Below are 21976 nucleotides of genomic sequence, written 5' to 3' on the forward strand. Positions count from 1 at the left end.
AGTCTTCTGACCAAGATGTCGTGGTTGACCGTATCGAATGCGGCCGACATGTCGAGCAGCACTAAAAAGGCTGCTCGACCAGTGTCGGCCCGCGAACGAAGATCGTCTAAGGCGGTCACCAGGGCAGACTCCGTGCCGTGTGCAGGTCTGAAGCCAAATTGAGACATGTCCAGGCAGAGATTGGTCTCCAAAAAACTGGATAAATGCCTAGTAACCAGTTTCTCCAGAATCTTAATGGGAGAAGGGAGCAGCGATATTGGTCTATAATTCGCTGGGCAGGTGGGGTCCAGGTGGGGGACAATAGTGCACGGTACCCGGGTATTACTGTTCTTCGTCACTCGTGGGGTCCACTCACCTCAGCTCTGCTGGGGATTCACAATGGCCATCGAGAAGTCAGGAAATCTACTTCCGGGGCTGCAGGGACTTCGGACTCCAGCGGGAAAGTTTGCGACCGTTGATTCAAAGTTTTGGTGCCTGCCAAGCAGGGGAGTCACTCCTTGACTCCAAGGGAGATTCTTCCTTCTTCCAAAGGTAGTGGAACGTCGAAGGACCAGGATTCTTCTTGTAAAGCGTTATCCAGGGATATCTAGTTTGCAATGGCAAGGGCTCCCTATCTTATACTAAAAGAAAGGGAGGGACTAGCTTTATGACCACTCCTCTGGGAGGGTCAGGGTAGGGGGTGGTTACACCCACTTCCCTTTTGTCCAGTTTCACCCCAGAGCAGGGACAGGTAGCCCCTGAACCGGTTTGAGCTGGCATATGCACAGAGGAGCCTACTGCTCCCCCAGTGCAGGACTTCAAAGCACTCTAGGAGTGCACCCAGCCAGCCCCAATACACTAAATCCTGTCTGGAAGGTGGTGACACCTCCCTGTGACAGGATGCCTATTGTTGGGCCTCCTCCACTGCGAGTTTCAGTCAGCAGCAGGAGGGCAGCCCAGTGTCTGTGCTGGTGGCATCCATTTTGTGATGCCAGGGCTCTTTCAGATTTCTACCGTGTTTCCACAGTGAGTACATGTCGTCCCCTCTAGAAGGGTGGGATCATACTCCCAGAGCAGTTACTGGTGTGGGGGTATGATTCCAAATTGTTTGACACCAAACACGACATGTTTTGATGCAGTCATTCCAAAGTTAGCATTTACCGGTAGGTTATAATGCACTTAAGAGTATATGGTTTAACCGCATCCACCAACAGCCACAGAGAATAGACTCTGCCAGCTGCAGAGGGGTCCTGCTCATGCAGAGGCACCCCCTCACATTGTAAACCAAGCACCCTGCCCTCAGGATTGATAGGGCCTGCTTTAGGGGTGACTGATAGGTTTATATGTGTGTGTATGGTGAGATATAGGAACCTATACCTCAGTGAGGAGTGCTAACACTACCTCACCCAGGCCGCAGTAGCAGGCCTGTGGTGTCAGATTTAGTCTGCTTCCCAGGGGTAGCATAATACATGCTTCAGCCCCTGGTAGGCCTGTGAAGTATCTAGGCCCTTGGTACCTAGGGTACCATATACTAGGGGCTCATAAGGCACTACAGTATCCAATCACTAGTGCATCTAATATGCACTCCAAGTTGTTTAGGGGAGTAAGCAGATAGGCTGGGTGTTAGAATTGGGAATCTCTAGTTGGCACAGGTAGGCACTTGCGACAAGCAGGGACTCTCAATTCTAAGTCAGAGTAAGGGGATCACCCTTTCAAATAACCCCTGCTCACCCTTTAGGTAGTGTGGTGCCAGCAGTCAAGACTATTCTCAGGGCGTCATAGGTTAAGCATTTGTGAACACATACAGTACTACAATGACACACCACAAATGGACACCAGTCAAGGTTGTATCAAAAATAGGTTTCTTTATATAAGGCTTAGCACAAGACCAGAATAATGATTAGAAATGACCACAGGATTATTTCAGAGTTCAATGTTCTTGTAGAAAGGCTTAAAATACAAAAATAGGCTTCTTTTACTCAATTCAGATTCTTTTCAGGCTTTGTACGGTTCGAACCTGGGTGTGCGACTCGTCCGCATTAAAAACAAGGAAAGTACGAGTCAAACAATCGGTGCGGACTCCGGGGTCCGTGACGCGCACGAACAGAACAAAGTACCTTAAGTTTGTGGGGTCCGCGACGGACAGTGCGGGACAAGTTGATGGGTCCGGGTTGCAGTTCGGCAGCGTATTCAGATGCTGGTCGGGTCGCGGCGTTGGGACGCGGCGTTGGTACGGGACCTTCATGGATACGTGCGGATGGCCCGGATCAGCTTGCAGAGTCCGTGGCGTTCGTCGTTCGAGCCGTACCTTCGGTGCGGATAGGCGGCAACACTTCTCAGCGCCGTACAGCGTACGGGGAGGATCAGCGTACTGCGGCTTCTCAGCTCTGAGTACGGCACGGTGCAGTACGTTAGCAGCGTACGAACCGTACCTGCGGGACGATGGAGCTTGGGTCCGGCGTACAGGGTTCGGCAGCCAGTGTTGTACGTCTCGAATCGGCGGGGAAGGTTAGGTGCAATGCGGCCGGGAGGGATACGGCGCGTACTAACGCTTTTGGATCAGCGTAGACGCATGGTGCCGGGCGGCAAAGACACGGCTTCGCGGCGGATGGGGTACGAGGCGTACTGGGGCCAAATCCAGCGGGAAACAAGCACAAATCGTCCAGGCAACTCAATTTTGGAAGGCAGATGAGTCCAATGGTCCTGGGACTCAGTTCAGGGGGCAAGCTCTTCTTCCAAGTCCTTGGAGATTGTTGAAAAACAAAGTGCAAAGTCTCTTTCAGTCTTTTCCTCTCCTTTCTCAGCAAGGCACCAACTGGAGGCCAATCTCCCAGGTCAGGGAAAGTTACTCCTCCTTCAGCTTCTTCCAGGTCCTTCTAGTCAGGCAGAGTTTCTTTGTGGTTCAATCAGGATCTGATTTCTTAGGAGCAGGGCTCCTACATTTATACCAAGTTTCTTTTGTCTTTACAGGCCAGGGGAGCCTTTGCATAATCCCAGTCCAGTTCTTTTCAGTGAGGAGCACTTTGTTGTTGGGACCCTGGCTTCTTATTTCAGCAGGCAGGGCAGAGACATCAGACGCTCCCCAGGGGGTGGAGCCAGCATTGTGGTGGCAGAGCACTGGCCTATTCAGAGTCAAGGTGCACTCCTCCCACCCATCCTGGAGTAATCTCTCTATTCACCACCTGGCAGCCCCAGCCTGTCTCCTGGAACTTCCCAGCCCTGTCACTCAAGCTACACACAAAGAAGATAACCCCTCCCAGCAGAGGCGGACTGAAATGGTTAGGCACGCAAAGGCTAACTTTCTAAAAGTAGCATTTGCAAACCCAGGATATTAAAATAACCTTTACTAAAAGACGTATTTTATTATTCTGAGTTCAGGCATACTAAACATGAATTTTTACCATGCTTCCTGAGCCTGCTAGGATTATAGAGTGTTATAATCTAGCAGCCCATTCTGGCCTATGGAGAGCAGGTAGCCTTACAATAGTGAAAAACGAAAATGGCTGTAATTCACTATTAGGACATGCCACACACCTCAGGGCATGTCCTACCTTATCCTTACAATGCACCCTGCCCTAGGGCCTACCATAGGGGTGACTAATATGAAGGTAAGGGAAGGTTTAGGGACTGGCAAGTGGGGACACTTGCCCAGTCAGCATGACAGTACCAGACTGCATGCAGGTTCTGCAATGGCAGACCTTAGACACATTTTACCAGGCTGCTTCGGTGGGTGGCACAACCAGTGCTGCAAGCCCACTAGCAGCATTTGGATATACAAGCCCTTGGCACCCCTGGTGCACTCTACTAGGGACTGATAGTAAACCAAATAAGCCAAACATGGAAGTCAATTCACATAATACATTTTACCATAGGGAGAGCATATGCACCTTAGCACTGGTCAGCAGTGGTAAGGTGCCCAGAGTCATAAAACAGCCAACACAAGGTCAGAAAAAATACAGGAGGAAAGCAAAAAGTTTAGGGATGACCCTGCAAAAAGGGCCAAGTCCAACACAACCCCCTTCCAGCCAAAACGCAGGGTAGACCAATCACCACCGTGATGGTCTTCCCTGCTTGGGGCGATAGAACAAGGACCTGGCCCGCAACTGCAGGGGCAGACTCCAGTTCTACGCCAATCTGAACCTATTGGAATCCCTCTGTCCATACTCTCAGGGCCCACCAAGCCAATCCCTGGGGAACCCTTCTCCTCACCTGTGGACACCACCTGTGCAGCACCTAACCTTAACTGGCCCACAGGTGTGTCCCAACAGACAGACAGCAAAATGCTACAGTGGCCACTGACAGTAGTCAGGGATGAGACCCAGGCCGTATGCCTCTCAGGGCTCTCAAACCTCTGTGGCGCCAGGGAGCGGGGGAAAGTAGCCCCAGGTGCTTGGCACCCTTTGTCCATTCTCCCCCTTGTCAGGTCAGGTATGACATCCTGGCACTGACCCACCAGCCCCAGGACTGTACCCGGCGGCTGGACTAAAGACTGGGGTGGCCTCTCCCACACCCGGTCCTCCCTCTTGGGGCTCGGTACCCTCCCACCTGGAGTGGTACCCCTTCCAGAATTGCCAGGGCACCTGGGGCAGGTGTCCTGCGCAATTCGCCCACCAGTTCAGGGGTTCTATCCTGCAACTGGGTGTCCAGGTCAGGGGGGACACCCTGAACCTGGCCCTCCAACCTAGGGTCTACACCCATCAGTTGAGCCAGGCTCAGAGGCGAGGACTCCCTCCCTCTGCACCCCCTTCCAGAGTACTGCCCACTCCCAACTGGCGTGGTACCCCTAGAAGCAACATGGGTCAGGACACGGCTTACAGTGGTCCCACCCTCCAGGTCAGACAACACCTGAACCTGGCTTCCCAACCCTGGCTCCAACCCATGCGGTTGAACGCTCGCCTGGCGCACCAGGACATCCCGGGGAGCACGCATGCCCCCCCTGAGGGTGACACATAACTCCTGGGTCGTGTGACAGTCTGCCTGGTGCTGATCTCCCGACCCCTGTCCATCTGACAGTGCCTGAAGATCCCCCAGGACAGAAGTGGTGTCACCATGGTCATTCACTGGTGACGCAGCCCTTCTGACTGGCCCCTGACCCACTGTTTCTTCCACTGGGGACTCTTTCCCCCTCTCACCCCTCTCTCTGGACTTCTGCACCCTCTCAACTGGAGCGGTACTGCCAGACACCAGAACCGAGGGAGGCCTGCTTACAGACACTCCCCGTCCACTAGACACTAGGGGATCCCCCTCAACCGCCGGACCATCAGGACAGCCTAGGTTTCCCCGCCTGGTGTTCCCTTAAAAAACCATCCAGGCTCTGAGACTGGGTTTCGGGCACCTGGGGGCACGCAGCCCCACACTCACTCCTTCTCCACTGAGACAGGACGTGAGCCCCTACACCCCTCCCACTACCAGGGGACCTAGCTGGGCTACTCTGCACCACTCCCACCACTCTGTGTTGGAAGATACCTGAGCCACTCCCCACGGGGTCACTCCCCAATGCCTCTCCAGACCCTCTGGAATCCACCAAAAGGTCTGCCTCCAATGTGAGCTCTCTGCGGTCAGAGAACTCACCCTCACACCGGTGTTGGCATAGCTCTGGAAAACAGGGACTTACAATATGCTCTCCCACAATTGGATCACACAGCCCCCTAGCAGGGTTAACCAAACTATCCTTCACCTTACCATCCAGTGCCTCACACACGTACTCCACACCACTCTCCTGAGACTGGCAAGACAGTATCTGACTGTCTCTGTCACACAACCCACACTCTTCTGGGCGGTCTTCACACTCACCCCCCAGGACTTCAATTTTGGGGGAACCCCTCTCGCTGCACCTCTCAGCTAGAGTCAGTAGAGTGTCCCTCTCGCTACTAGGACCATGAACCCCTGCGCCAGTTACCCTATTCCCTTCAGGGATACTGCGCACTACTGGAGCTACCTCATGCCCTTGAACCTCCTGGTGTATGTTAACCCCCTCCTTCAAGTCAGGCGCCACATCTCTGGGTATGCGTACTACTCTCTCAGCACTAGAAAATTCAATATTGCTGCCACCAGAGGGAGAGCGGTCTAAACTCTTGACCTTGAGATCCAACTCCCTCATTTTTACCTCATGTTCCATGGCCAGCCTTTGTCTTTCCATTTCCATTCGCAGTTTTGCCATCTCCACTTCATGTGCTCTTGCAGCCCTCCTGTCGGCCATCTCCTCTGGCGACAGGCCTCTGCCAGGCTTAGAAGCACCTTCTGGGGGTGTCACCTCCCGCCCATTCTCTGGGAACTTGGATTCGTACCAGGCCCTCAGCGCCTTTGTGTACTGCTCCTTGTTTTTCAATCCAGTTTGGTTAATTCTGTACTTGGAGAGGTATCCTTTCAAGACTTCCTTTGTGCACTTCAGCAGTGCCCTCTCCTCCCAATCTATGTCATCAACCCCAGAGAATATAGAGGACGCTCCGCCTCCATTGACTGAGCTAGGCATGGTTTCTTAAAGTGGAGATTCTTCAGCAAAACAAAAATCAATACTGTGTGGCTGCGTTATCGGTCTAAACTCACTACGTGGTGTTCACTCAATCACTGTACATGAATCACAAATGCAAATTCAAATCCCACCGCTGACCACCAATGTTAGAATTGGGAATCTCTAGTTGGCACAGGTATGCACTTGCGACAAGCAGGGACTCTCAATTCTAAGTCAGAGGAAGGGGATCACCCTTTCAAATAACCCCTGCTCACCCTTTAGGTAGTGTGGCGCAAGCAGTCAAGAATATTCTCAGGACGTCATAGTTTAAGCATTTGTGAACACATACAGTAATACAATGACACACCACAAATGGACACCAGTCAAGGTTGTATCAAAAATAGGTTTCTTTATATAAGGCTTAGCACAAGACCAGAATAACGATTAGAAATGACCACAGTATTATTTCAGAGTTCAATGTTCTTGTAGAAAGGCTTAAAATACAAAAATAGGCTTCTTTTACTCAATTCTGCTTCTTTTCAAGCTTTGTACGGTTCGTACCTGGGTGTGCGACTCGTCCGCATTAAAAACAAGGAAAGTATGAGTCAAACAATCGGTGCGGACTCCGGGGTCCGGACGTGCACGCTGCGGTGCGAACAGAACAAAGTACCTTAAGTTCGTGGGGTCCGCGACGGACAGTGCGGGACAAGTTGATGGGTCCGGGTCGTAGTTCGGCAGCGTATTCAGATGCTGGTCGGGTCGTGGCGTCGGGACGCGGCGTTGGTACGGGACCTTCAGGGATACGTGCGGATGGCCCGGATCAGCTTGCAGAGTCCGTGGCGTTCGGCGTTCGAGCCGTACCTTCGGTGCGGATAGGCGGCGACACTTCTCGGCGCCGTACAGAGTACGGGGAGGATCAGCGTACTGCGGCTTCTCGGCTCTGAGTACGGCACGGTGCAGTACATTAGCAGCGTACGGACCGTACCTGCGGGACGATGGAGCTTGGGTCCGGCGTACAGGGTTCGGCAGACAGTGTTGTACGTCTCGAATCAGCGGGAAAGGTTAGGTGCAATGCGGCCGGGAGGGATACGGCGCGTACTAACGCATTTGGATCAGCGTAGACGCACGGTGCCGGGCGGCAAAGACACGGCTTCGCGGCGGATGGGGTACGAGGCGTACTGGGGCCAAATCCAGCGGGAAACAAGAACAAATCGTCCAGGCAACTCAATTTTGGAAGGCAGATGAGTCCAATGGTCCTGGGACTCAGTTCAGGGGGCAAGCTCTTCTTCCAAGCCCTTGGAGATTGTTGATAAACAAAGTGCAAAGTCTCTTTCAGTCCTTTCCTCTCCTTTCTCAGCAAGGCACCAACTGCAGGCCAATTCCCCAGGTCAGGGAAAGTTACTCCTCCTTCAGCTTCTTCCAGGTCCTTCTAGTCAGGCAGAGTTTCTTCGTGGTTCAATCAGGATCTGATTTCTTAGGAGCAGGGCTTCTACATTTATACCAAGTTTCTTTTGTCTTTACAGGCCAGGGGGGACTTTGCATAATCCCAGTCCAGTTCTTTTCAGTGAGGAGCACTTTGTTGTTGGGACTCTGGCTTCTTCTTTCAGCAGGCAGGGCAGAGACATCAGACGCTCCCCAGGGGGTGGAGCCAGCATTGTGGTGGCAGAGCACTGGTCTATTCAGAGTCAAGGTGCACTCCTCCCACCCATCCTGGTGTAATCTCTCTATTCACCACCTGGCAGCCCCAGCCTGTCTCCTGGAACTTCCCAGCCCTGTCACTCAAGCTACACACAAAGAAGATAACCCCTCCCAGCAGAGGCGGACTGAAATGGTTAGGCACGCAAAGGCTAACTTTCTAAAAGTAGCATTTGCAAACCCAGGATATTAAAATAACCTTTACTAAAAGACGTATTTTATTATTCTGAGTTTAGGCATACTAAACATGAATTTCTACCATGCTTCCTGAGCCTGCTAGGATTATAGAGTGTTATAATCTAGCAGCCCATTCTGGACTATGGAAAGCAGGTAGCCTTACAATAGTGAAAAACGAAAATGGCTGTAATTCACTATTAGGACATGCCACACACCTCAGGGCATGTCCTACCTTATCCTTACAATGCACCCTGCCCTAGGGCCTACCATAGGGGTGACTAATATGAAGGTAAGGAAGGTTTAGGGACTGGCAAGTGGGGACACTTGCCCAGTCAGCATGACAGTACCAGACTGCATGCAGGTTCTGCAATGGCAGACCTTAGACACATTTTACCAGGCTGCTTCGGTGGGTGGAACAACCAGTGCTGCACGCCCACTAGCAGCATTTGGATATACAAGCCCTTGGCACCCCTGGTGCACTATACTAGGGACTGATAGTAAACCAAATAAGCCAAACACGGAAGTCAATTCACATAATACATTTTACCATAGAGAGAGCATATGCACCTTAGCACTGGTCAGCAGTGGTAAGGTGCCCAGAGTCATAAAACAGCCAACACCAGGTCAGAAAAAATACAGGAGGAAGGCAAAAAGTTTAGGGATGGCCCTGCAAAAAGGGCCAAGTCCAACACTGGGGTCCTGGATAGCAGGATCCCATCCAGACTAGTCAAAAACCATTCAAACACCAGGAAAAAAGTGGGGGCAACCATGCAGTCAGATTTCACCTTCCTACAAGCAGCATAAAAGATTACCAGTATGAGAGTTGCCAAAATAAGTAACTTGCAATAAGCCACTAAACCAGGGCTTAAAATGTAAAAGGTTTGATTTTTGACAATTTTTCTGAATAATTGTACATGGACCTCTTAGTCTTGCTTTTACGTGACCGAAGATGATCTAATTTTGAGCAGAGGGGTTTCAGGGCTGTCCTCGGGTGACAAAGATAAATCACACCTGAGTACGTTTATGTATAGGAATTGACTGATGTATTTTGGAAAGTAGGCGGCAAAGTAGATAATTAATACTAAAGATTTCTCAATTAAGAAGTCAAACTTGAGGGAAAACAGAGAAGATAATAATACATGACCTACTTAGCAGTCATTGTCTAAGTAGAAAAGAAACTTCAGAGAGGCAAAAAGTTGTATCCCCAAAGTCAATAAAGAGAATACCAATGGTTGATGTGGCAGATCATCATAATGGTGTGACTCACCTTCAGAATCCGTGGAAGTCGCAGAAGGGAACGCACACCAAACTTCAAGTAGAGGAAATCCAGCGGAAGCAATGAGATCAAGTCCATCTAGGATGAATATTGCACAGCCTTGTTACCCTCTACTCCAGAAACAAAATAGAGACATATGTAATGGTGCAAAGACAAGCAAAGGAAGGAAATAGGCCAGAAATAATTAGCTGACAACACTGTGAAACTAATTTATTAATACTTATATTTCTCAGCAATATCCTATGACAGCACTAAACGGGGTGTTCTAATTTAATATTATTGTAAAAATGTCTTGGGACGCTAATACTATTAAAACACATAAGAATATTGTTTGGTTTTACTTTGATTTAGTTTTAGAAGTTATTGTTTTTTATTTTAAACTTTTAATGTATTACATTTTAGTTGGTTAGGTTATTAATATTGAATTAATGTATTTTCTTATTTAATTCATCAATGTTATATGTAAAATATGTGCATTTTGTAAAGTATTAAATTGAATATTTTTAAATAATTGTTATTTCTGATGTAAAATTTGTGAATTCTTTTATATGTCGTAAAGTTTTGGATTTTTAAAAAATTCTATCTTTTTTTGGGTGGGTTTGTAGTGGAGTAGGGTTGGAATTATTTGAAATACACACATTTTAAGGTTGAACATTCATCATTAATTTTTAATTTGTTCATTTGGTTTTTAAATAAGAAAATGTGTAAAAATATTTTAGGAACATTTGATGAGTGGCAGTTTTGTTAAGTTGTTATATATCTTAATGTATGTGAATATTATTCTTTTTTGTATGAATAGTATTACTGGTATTATTGGTGTTGTTAATAATAGCAGTTACATTTTGTTTGTGTTAATTGTGTTTGATAAATCATAAAACATATTTTTATAATGTTCATTTTTGGTGGGCTGCATGGTTTGTAGGTAAGTAGGGTGAAAGCGTTTTTAAATATATATATTCTAATTTTTAATTTAACGTATTAATTGGTAAATCTGTTTAATACATATATAAATTAACTACTTAAATATTTTATATTGACATTTATAGATTTTTTTTATATATATATATATATATATATATATATATATATATATATATATATATATATATCCAATTCCCAAAACAAAATATCGTACGCTCTCGGTAGAAAAAGGCAGATACCAAAAAGTTGGGTAGTCAAGTGTTTATTTCACACAACGCGTTTCGGCGAGAAGCCTTGTTCACGTGCCATGTATATATATATATATATATATATAGAGAGAGAGAGCGAGAGAGCGAGAGAGAGAGAGAGAAATAGAGAGACTTTCTAAGAATGTTTAGTTAGCATGCTTATTTTAATATTTAAACTATTTTTTTAAACAATTTTACTAAATTTGAGTATTGCCTTTTTAATTATTAATCTTTAATTAGATTTTATATTTAAAATTGTATTTACATTGATTTATATTTATTTTGATTACTTAGCCCATTAAACGCTAAGGCCTTTTCATCTTCCACTGCCAATTCCTTTTTATGATATTTGGGGCACTTAGGCTTTCATAACCTTTTTCCACAAATGTTATCCAAGTCAAATTTGTGTGCTTTTTTCCATCATCTTGGGGATAAAAAAGATACAGAGGATTTGTGGATTTTCCTGGAGGGTGCTGAGAAATTAGGCACATATGGCCACATTTTGTTTTTTGTTGGAAAAATGGGAGAAAGTGTGGTGCAGGGAAGAATTGTTTTTTGTGTGCTAAAAATGGCATCAACAAAAGGTTTGCTGTATTGTCTTTCCCATCTATCCCGCTTTCAGGAAAAAGCAAACCTGATAAAGAAAACATTTTTTCACACATTTTAAATTTTTCTAACAGGTAGTCTATTTTGCGTACTTTGTGTGGTTTCAACCTACTTGCTGTTTATAGTAGATACAAGTGTGAAATCCTTGTGTGAACCCAGAAAGCTATACATTCATGACAAGTAAGCATAATTTGAATTCAGTAAGTGGTCAGTCATTTACGTAGCTGGCTCATGGTTTTTCAAAGCATCTAATCATTGAAATAAAAAAATAATGAAAATGAGTAGGAAAAAATTTCAATTAGTGATGTTTTCATCTGTGCTTTTCTGCGCTGATGGATGATTTCCAAAAGTAACATACAGTTGCGTCCGGCAGACCCACCACATGGCGGGGATGTATAGTGTTAGTTGGTTGTCCAAACACACACACTAGCCAGGCCAACACCTAAGCAGCTGCTTATAATGATCTTTCATTGTATATCAACCATGAAGCAATTCATTTACTAAAATTTAATTAATGAAAAACAGGTATGAAGGTAACCGATGTATTTCTGAAATGTTCACAAGCTAATGAGTTTAGGAATATTGGGTATTTATTCACCTCTGAATTTGGAGTAACCCATGCTATCATACAATTCAGGGGCATTTTGCAAAATGTATTCTTTCTTGCACACTGGCTTACATTTGGAAGCCAAAAATTGAGAGAAATCCAATTGGTAATAAATGTTGTACTATTCTGTGTTTCCACACTTCTCTCGACCAAAACGGTACCCCACATGTACCTTTTGACCGCAACAGGAAAGCCTCCAAAACGTAATGTGACTACATCAAATATCTGCCATGTAAAACAACCTTTTTAGCAATGTGTATAGCTAGGGAATTTGGGTTCGGGCTCGGCTGACACCCAGGAAAATCTACCAAACCTTGACATTTCTGAAAACTAGAAAGGCAGGGAGTCCAGGGTTTGTGTGACTCACATGGATCTCACTCCTTTTTTACCTACTATGCCTGATAAGCTTCAAACTTAGGCTAAAATCACAAATTCCTTCTTATTGTTTGTGAGAGAAACTTAAACAATTTGCAGGGATATACCAAGTTCCAACCACCCAGCTTTCCATACTTCTCCTGATAAAAACTGTACCCCACTTGGGTGGCTGGGCCTAACACTGACAACCGGAAGGGCCACAAACTTGACCCTTTATGGTGAAGTAGGTAGATGCAGAATTTGGGAACTTTGAAAGTTAGGGAATGCAGGATGGTAAGAATTTTAGGGAACCCTGCAGATTCCAGGACCTACCCTCACAGAAATGTGAGAACAATGCTTGATTTTAGCCAAAGTCTGCAGTTTGCAGGGCATTGTGGGTAAGAAATGGTAGTGTGACCATATGTCACACCACTCTTCACTTCCCTGGGTGTCTGGTTTTCAGAAATATCAGGGTTTAGGAGGGTTCCCTGTTTACCAGTTGACCTCGAATATTGAAGCCATTCACTATGGTAAGTGAGAGGCCTTCTGCTCCCATAAAGGTTAGAATGTGGTGAAAAACCCTCAAAATGCCCCGAGGGCAGCAGAAAACCTGTTGGGCCTGTGCTGGAGTGGGGACATGGACAAATGGCTGGGTGGGCCCGTTTCATGCCGCCCCCCTTTTGGATTTTTCACAACAAGTTTTATTTGTTTTGAAAGGAACAAAGCGGGCATGACCCGGCAAGAACACTTCATATGGTGTAGAAGACATAGCATACCTGGTTTTAACATTCAAAAATGTCTTGGTCTGCAGAACATAAGGCCAAATAGGTAACAAACCACACCAAACCCACCCAAAGAGTCTCAATTGCGTGTTATTAAAAATATGTCTGTTAACAGTCTGTTTTGTCAGACTATAATAGTGGAAAATGACCTGTATATCCCCCAGTGGGATCGTGAAGTGCCTGAATGTGGTAATGGGGGTAAATCACTCAAAGGGACCAGATTTTTCTGTGCTTCTGTGGGCATCCCCTCGCCTGAAAAAACGCAATTTCGGCCCCCATACAACTATCCATAGCCTTTTTCCACCCGGCTATACTAGATGGGGAAGTTGCGTTCCATTACTGTGCTATATCTCATTTATCAAGGGTTAGGCCCAGGAACAATAGGTGCTGCTTGTAGGGATTCCCGCCAATCTCGTCAGTGCTATGAAGGAGCAATAGTCTGGGGTCAAGTGGGATGGTCCAAGTCAGCACTTGGCCTAGACAGGATGTCACAGAGTCCAAAATTGTTGTATCCCCGTACAGCTCCATACCACATGGAGAAGAGAGCCCTCTTCGCGGGTACAACAAAGGCAATGGGGAGATTGAATAGCTCCCATCTTCGATAGCTGGTAGCGGGTGTAATATATCCGATGGAGGTACTTAAACTGAATGAGGCGGTATCGTGAGGAGACTGCCGCATACCGAGGACTGGCCAAGGCCTCTGTCCAGTCATCATCTGTCAGGGTTGGTAAATCTGCCTCCCATGCCACCCTAGTTTTATGTATTGTGTTATGAGTGTGAGTAATTAGTGTCTGATAAATTTGTCTGTCCTTGTGTGTCCCAATATCCCCCATTAGTATCCAACCCTCTAGTGGGTGAAATTTGGGACGTGCCTCCAAATGATGGATGTGGGGGTCTAAAGCATGTCGCTGTTGCAAATAGCGTTGGAACTGGGATTTATGTAGGTTAAACTCGGTTTGCTTTTGTTGGAAGGACCACCCCCTTATTTTTAACCATTTTTTTCCTTGTGTCTAGTGTGCTTTCTGCCCCCAAGAGGCAGATTGTGGGTATACCCCAGTGGAGCCAGTAAGACTGCTGGGCCCATTTTGAGATGAGGGCAAGGCCTGATGCTGGGCAGGTCGCCCCAACCCTTCTATATTTTGACCATTTTTCCCTGGCTCCTAATGGGCTTTCTGCCCAAGGGGTAATCATCCCAGTCTGCAGGGCAGAAAAGCTGTTAGGCCCAATTGGGGATGAGTGTATGGCCCCATGCCTGAGTAGATGTCCCCACCCATTCTATTATTTTGACAATTTTTTCTCCATAGTCTTTGGGTTTTCTGTCCCCTCCTGGGAGAGAGATTGGGGGTAAACCACCAAATCCACCCTCAGCAGGGGCCGAAGGAGGGGACACATATTGATACCTGGACAGATTGCCCCCAGCCATTAGATTTTTGGTCCTTTTTCCCTAGTAGCTGGTAATAAATACCTCCTTCCTTCCCCCAGGATGGGACTTCTGCAGAGGGGCATGATCCAATACCTAGGTGGGCACCTCCCTTGTTCTTTGTGGCCTAATTCTTCCCTGGTACATAGTGGGATGCCTGCCTCTCTGGGAGGGTAGGTAGGGGGTAAAGCCCCTAATCTGCCCCCAGGGGGAGGGGGCAGAAAGACTGTTGTGTTTCACCCGTTCTGTGGTGAGGACACAGCCTGATGCCTTCCTTTTTGCCCTATTTTGTCCCTGGTGTCTTATATCCTTTCTGCCCATCCCCGGATGGGTGACAAATTGGAGCTAAACAACCCTTATAAGTCCCCGCCATGACCAGTTGATTACAGGGTAAGTAACATAATCCACTGATTGGCATGTGTGGCTATAGATATACATGCTGTCAAATGTCAGCTATGGGAATATTTACTAAAAAGGTCACAGTAGCTCCTTTTATACAAGTGGAATGTGCTCTGGGAGTAACGGGTAAAGGTCTTGTGGCCTTAATGTAACATGTTTGTATACATTTGACTATCTATCTGGCTATGCCTGATTTGGATATATGGTTGCCTTTATGAGGTGGAGAAAAGGCTACAAAGAGTAGCTTTGTTTCCCTGAATGTTTTAGTTCTGTCTATGTAGAACATGAGAGCTCTTTTAACATCGAGGGTATGACGAGCTCTTTCTGCCACAAAGTCAGGGTTAGGGAAAAATCTTGGAGCTTAATGGATTGATTGAGGTGAAACCTAGAGACTACCTTAGGTAGAAATTTAGGATTAGTATGAAGAACCAGCTTGTCTCTATGTATTTGGAAGAATGGTTCCTCTAAGGTTAACGCCTGGAGCTCACTAATACATTTGAGTGAGGTAATGGCAACTAACAATTCCACTTTCCATGAAAGAAATTGAAGTGGGTATGAGTGACGAGGCTCAAAAGGAGGACCCAAGGCTACAAAAGGGTGCTAGAGGAACCTTTCTTAAATGCTTTAATGACTGGGAGTTTTAATAGTGAGAGATGCTGCCTATTTTGAGCTAGGCAACCATTACGGCGAGGTGTAACCTAATGGAAGTGTAGGCTAAATTAACCTTTTGCAAATGAAGTAGGTAGCAAATAATGTCTTGTACTGCGGCTTTCATAGGATCATTTACTTAGGTTGACAGTAGCAAACAAAAGATTCTATTTTGCAGCATAACATGCTCTAGTTGTGGGTTTGCCTGCATGCTTACGAATGTTCCTACATTCTTGTGATAAGTTAAGATAGCCAAGATGACCTCAGAAGCCAAATTTCTTAATTGAGAGTTTTGGCATCTGTGTGTCTGATTTGTCCTTGATTCTGAGTGAGGTCTGGCTTGGCGAGGAGCTTCTCGTATGGAACTACTAAGACATCTAGTAGTGTCATGAACCAGGGCTGACGCGCCCAAGTGGGAACTACTAGGATCATGGTAAGAGATGTTTGCTTGAGTCCCTGAACCAGAAAACAGAATGACAGGGAGAGGTGGAAAAGCGTAGGCAAATATCCTTGACCAACTCATCCATAGTGCGCTGACCTTGGATAGTGGATGTGGGCACCTGGAAGGGAAGTTTGGGCATTTTGTGTTTTCGGTTATGGCAAAAAGGTCTATTTGAGGAAAGCCCCACTTTTGAAAGTAGGGTAGGAGTACTCATGGGTGGAGTTCCTGCATCCTGCTGAGCAGGTCTGCAAATTCGTTGTCTGCTCTTAGCACATATTCCACCAAAAGATGAAGGAGGTGGTGAGGTGTCCAGTTCCATATGACCTGAGACAGTTTTGACAGTTGAGAAGATTGTGTCCCCCCTGTTTTTGTAATTAATATATGGCTGTCATTTTGTCCATCCAGACTAGGACAACCTTGTGAGAGAGGTGAGTAAGATAAGCCTTTAGTGCTAGGAAGATCACCTGAAGCTCCAAGTAGTTGATGTGTAGGGATTGATGTTTGACACCTCACCGACCTTGTACTGTGAGATCTTGTAGCTGGGCACTCCAGTCTGCCTCTGATGGATCTGTAGTGAGAGTGAAGTGAGGAATAGGGTCCAGAAAATGCCGCCCCTGTAGCAGGTTGTTGGTTTACTACCATTGCAGAGAACGATGAGTGGGGTGGTCTATCAACATTAGATCTTCGAGGTGACCCTCTGATTGAGACCTCTGGCGAACTAGACATTACTGCAGGGGATGCATGTGCAACCTCACATGGGGAACTATGGCAATGCAAGAGGCCATCATTCCTAAGAGACATATGACGATCCGAACTGTGAGAGTTTTTTTTTTGGTTGGAACTGTGGTAGAGTTACCTCAAAGTTCTGAACTCGAGCGGGATTGGTATAAGCTAGTCCTAACTGTGTGTTGAGAATTGCTCCTTAATAAGGTTGAACTTGGAGAGGTTAATGGTGAGACTTGGGGGAATTTATTGTAAATCCTAGCCTGTGAAGTAGATCCACTGTCAATTGAGTGTACTGTTGACACTGTGGGTGGGTACTGGCTTTGATGAGCCATTTGTCCAGGTATAGGGATACGCAAATGTTTTGTCTTCTCAGATGTGCTGCAACTACTGCCTAGCATTTTGTGAAAACTCAAGGTGCTGTGGTCACCCCGAATGGTAGAATTTTGAATTGGTAATGTTTGCCTGCTAAGACAAATCTGAGGTATTTGCAGTGTTCAGGGTTTATTGGTATATGGAAATAGGCGTCTTTTAGGTTCAGTGTGCCCATAAAGTCACCCTGTTGGAGAAGTGGAATAACATCCTGTTGCGTAACCATATGAAAATGTTCTGATAGGATGAATTGGTTGAGGGGTCAGAGATCTAAGACTGGTCTCAGTGACCTGTCTTTTTTTGGAATGAGAAAATATAGGGAATATACCCCTGATCTCTGCTGTTGAAGCGGGACAGGTTCTCTAGCCCCTTTGAGAAGAAGGGCTTTGACTTCTTGTTTGAGAAGGGTTAGATGATCCTGTGACAACCTGTGAGTGCAAGGTGAGATGTTGCATGGTATGGTAATGAGCTCCAGACAATAGCCCTGTTGGATAATGGCTAGTACCCATTAGTCTGTGGTGATGGATTCCCAGGATGGGTGGAAAAATTGCAGTCTGCCCCTGACAGATATGGAGTATTGGGGAAGGATTTGGAAGTCATGGCTTTGCAGAGGGTGTTGCTCTGCATGCGGAGGTACCCCGGCCCCTTCCCTTGTTGGTTCCACCTCTGAAGGAACCTCTAAGATAGCTCCTACTGTAGGCAGACTGGCTTTGTTTTTGTTGACTTTGCTGTGTCAGTGTCCTTTTTTCATTTTGTCAAGGAAAGTGTCTACTTGTGGGCCAAAAATGTGCTCTTTGTCAAAAAGCATATATAGAACTGCCTGCTGGACCTCTGGCCTGAACCCAGAACAGCTAAGCCATGCATGTCGTCTAAAAAGCATGCCGGTATTAACACCCCCAGTTGCTGTATCCACTGCATCTAGTGCAAGTTGGATTGAGTTATTGGTAATGGCCTGACCTTCTGTGACAATTTGTTGTCCCCTTTTGCGGTGTTCCTCGGGGAGGTACTACAAAAATTCATCCATCTCATCCCAATGGGCTCTGCCATAACGGGCCAGAAGGGTTTGGGAATTGGTAATACGCCAATGATTAGCTGCCTGTGCTGCAAACCTCTTCCCAGCTGCATCTATTCGCTTACTCTCCTGTTTAGGACGCAGAGAATCCCCCTTAGCCTGGCTGTTAGCTCTCTGACAAGTCGTAGTAGAGTCAGGTGGAACTTGACACCTGATGAGGAGTGGGTCAGAAGAAGCGCCTTGTATTTTTTGTACATCTGTGGGGCAATAACTCGGGCACGGGCTGGCTCTTAAAAAATGCCCTCAACATGCCTCAGCATGCCAGTATGTTTGGGCAAATACTGGGTATCTCTATGTGTGGATTAGAGGATATCAAACAAAAAGTCCTGTTCTAAGGACTCTTTGTGCAGCCCAACATTGTGGAAAGCCATGTCCCAGCAATTACTTGTTGAAAAGAAGTGTCATCGGCTGTAGGGTCGGGGCAAGCGGGATATAGATCTGGATTGTTGTGGGTAAAGGGATCAGTGTGGTATGCATCCCATGGGACAGGATCCCTTAATGGCCCTTGCAACCTCCCATAATCTGTATCTGGTGACCCTGGAGGTGAAGCATCAAGTGGGTCAAGTGGTGGAGATGTAGGAGGGGATGGTAATGGTGGTGGGGGTGGAGGAGGAGGAGGAGGCTGGTGTGTAGGACTCTTTGGTGGCAGAGAAACAAGTATCCATCCTGTACCTTCCTGGATCTGAATTTTCCATTGTCAAATGTTTTTTTCTCGAGGATGGGCTCTACCGGAGACATGGAAGGCGATGAAGATTTAGAGGCTATCAGCTCCATAATTTTTGGGACTGAAGCTTTCGGTGTGGAATCAAGATTTTTGCTCTGCACTGATGTAGAGATGGTCGGTTGCCAGCTCAATCCCGAAGGTCGGTCTCGGTCCGAAGAGGTCGATGCCAAAGGCTTGGCCTGGTATCAGTTTTTGGTTCCCGGGCTGGAGGGCGGGGCGTCCGAAACAATCTTTCAGATTTGACCATGGCCAGAAGGCACTGGTGGTCTAGCAACCTCTGTATGAGAATATTTTGAGGCCTGCTTGGGTATTGGATCAGGCTCAGGGGCCAAAGTACTCATGCGCTGACCGGATGGAAGGTTACCCATCTTCATAGCGATCTCCAAATCGGATTTAGAACTTTTTTAAGGGGAAAAGACCCTTGTCTGTCCTCCAAAGCTGGCTCCACCTGGGTGTGCTGCTCGCTGAAAATGTCAGGGGTGTCCTCGCCGTTTCTGAAAGACATTTCCAATGAACGCGCCCTTCGATCCCAAAGAGTTTTCTTGGACTGAAAAAACTTACACCTGTCGTATTTGGCTTCATGATGGTCTGGCGGAAGACACAAGTTGCACACGAGGTGTTGATTGGTGTGCGAATATTTTGCATGTCAACGCGGGCACAATCTAAAGTGTGTGCGTTCCATCAGAAGGGCATCTTCGATTAAAATGAGTGCATGCGGGAATAGACCAGAGACGGGCAGCGCCCCGAAGAGCACAGCGGGACGAAGCACGTACTGATGTAATTCGTGAGTAGTGTGGAAGTGAGAAGTTCGATCAAAACAATACTGTTATTGTTGAAGATGGTAAAAGAACCAAAGAATCGTACCAAACGGAGTTGAAATAAAGAGGCATACATGTCTAAACCTGACAGCAGAGAGAAAACAATCTAACAAAGAAGTTTATGCCAACATGCAGTAACACCAAGAGAAGGAGTCACTGTCTTGTGACCCGAAAGACCCCCTTGAAGAAAAACAAATTACAAAACTCCAAACCCAACACTAGATGGCGGGAATATGCAGAGCATGTGTATCTACAGCCACACATGGCATTAAATATATGTTTTTTGTTTTTTTTCTGAAAAGTAGATGAGAGGATATTGTAAATGCTTCAAGAGGAAGACTGTTACTAACAGATTTCAAAGAGAGGGCACCAGGACAGAAAAGTTATGGCTGCCTACTCCAGCTTGTTTGAAACAACAAGAAGAATGTTGGTAGCTGACCGTAAAGTACGTTGAAGGCAGTACTTCAATGTTTTTATCCATAGAAACCAGAATACACTTAAGAAAACACACAGGAAATACAACCTTTTTCTGCTACACAAACCTGTGAATTCTGGTCTCCAAATTAAAATTATGACTCACAATATTATCTAAATCAGTTGTGGTCTAGACATAACACATGATATTAAAAGTGATATCACTCTTATTGTCTGTTTTTTGTAGTTTCTGGAGTAAAGCATCTGCATGAAGGTTTTAACTTGACAAGATGCCACTCTGTGGACCTGCATTCAGATTGGTTGTTCAAGGTTTTTTAAAACCAAAATATTAAGATCATAAAATCAACCTGCCAGAATATTGTTGCCAAAATGCTAACTATTACAATACCTAAAGAAAGTAAATATAGAAATGTGGAGATTTACCATTCTTAACTCTACATCTATGTACTATTTACAATACATACATCTTCAAAGTATGTAGATGTGGAGTTAAGGATTATGAATCTATACTTACAAACATATGCTTACCTTCACTCTACAGAGGTTTTAGATATAGAGGCCACAATAATTTACAGTTCAATCACTGAAGTGGCGATATTATCCAAAATCTCATTATCATGAATACAAACACTGAAGGAAAGCATGAGAAAAGGAAATTGATCATACCTTGAAGCGATCCGTTTTTATGTAATGCAGACGCATTTCTTTTGGATTGGTCTGGAAAAAAAGACACAGAAAGCATTAGATACTAGTCATAGCTGTCCTATGTGAGAGAAAGTAATGCAAAAAAAATTCTGTTTCCCAAAAAGTGTATCTTGTGCAGACCATTAAGTATGGAAATAAGCAACAAAAAATAATGAAAATATAAATGTAAATATGGCATAAAGAAAAAGATAACAGTTGTAAAGATTATCATAGGCCTTCATGAAACAAAGGTTCACTATTTTGCTGATCCTTAATTATTTCTCAAACTTTCAACAAATAGGGATGCAAGACTTGTGATTTTGTGTTGGGTCTGAAAAATATCAATGGCATCTACCGCTTCAAGTCATACAAATCAAATTAAGAAATAGTGTGTGGCATATCTGTCATGGGTATAAATACTGAAATGATACAAGACAACAAGACAACCTGGAGCTGCTGCTATGCTGCAACTAACAAAGTGTGATTATTCACACTGTCTTGAAAGTGTAGGTTCCAATGCATCAGCATGGAAGAACAATAACATTGAAACACTTGATGTCAGAAGTATCTGTGGAAGTAGTAAGTGCTTATCTTGGATGAACTGTGGAATGGGCATCTCTACACAACTTAATCATTCTTCTTTGCCTTCCACATCAGCCAGCTTGACAATAAGTTTGGCACAAGGCTTCACATGCATATTAGAATTTGTACTCTTATCTGTTAGAGCACCCACCTTCCAGCAGTACAATGGCTGCTTCTCAGAGTTGACAACACATAGTTGTATTATTGATAATGTGTTTGTCTACACCTTACCTGCATGTTGGTTGTAAGTGCAGAAAATATTCCTACAGTAAATGACTGTGGCCATAAATTCAAATATTGCCTTTGTTTGTGTGCAGCTTAACTGAATAAATGCAAAAATCAATTGGAACATTTGTTGGATGCCTGCTTAATGGTTCATCTGCTTACTACTACTTAGATTGAGGCCATTATGAACAGCATCCCTACCTGTTCACCATTTGATAACCTGTATACAGATGTGATGAATAGTCACACTCTCACCTCTTTCCCAAATCTAACGCAAGAGGACCTAGTACTCTTATTGACAAAGGTAAAGTCTGGTTCTCCAGTTGACATCTGCCC

At 45.6% G+C, this 21976-nt stretch overlaps 1 protein-coding gene across 1 annotated transcript in view; it reads right to left on the bottom strand.

Moving 5' to 3' along the window:
- The window catches only part of CNGB1 (cyclic nucleotide gated channel subunit beta 1), a 958531-nt gene that overhangs the window by 292224 nt on the left and 644331 nt on the right, over positions 1-21976 (bottom strand). The window contains exons 28-29 of the mRNA XM_085637063.1: positions 20816-20866; positions 9570-9656 (exon numbers count right to left, since the gene is read on the bottom strand). Coding sequence (XP_085493189.1) covers positions 9570-9656; positions 20816-20866 — 138 coding nt within the window. The remainder of the gene's footprint in view (positions 1-9569; positions 9657-20815; positions 20867-21976) is intronic.

The sequence above is a fragment of the Triturus cristatus genome, chromosome 12 (genome assembly GCF_964204655.1).
Source record: "Triturus cristatus chromosome 12, aTriCri1.1, whole genome shotgun sequence".
In the NCBI taxonomy this organism is placed as follows: Eukaryota; Metazoa; Chordata; class Amphibia; order Caudata; family Salamandridae; genus Triturus; species Triturus cristatus.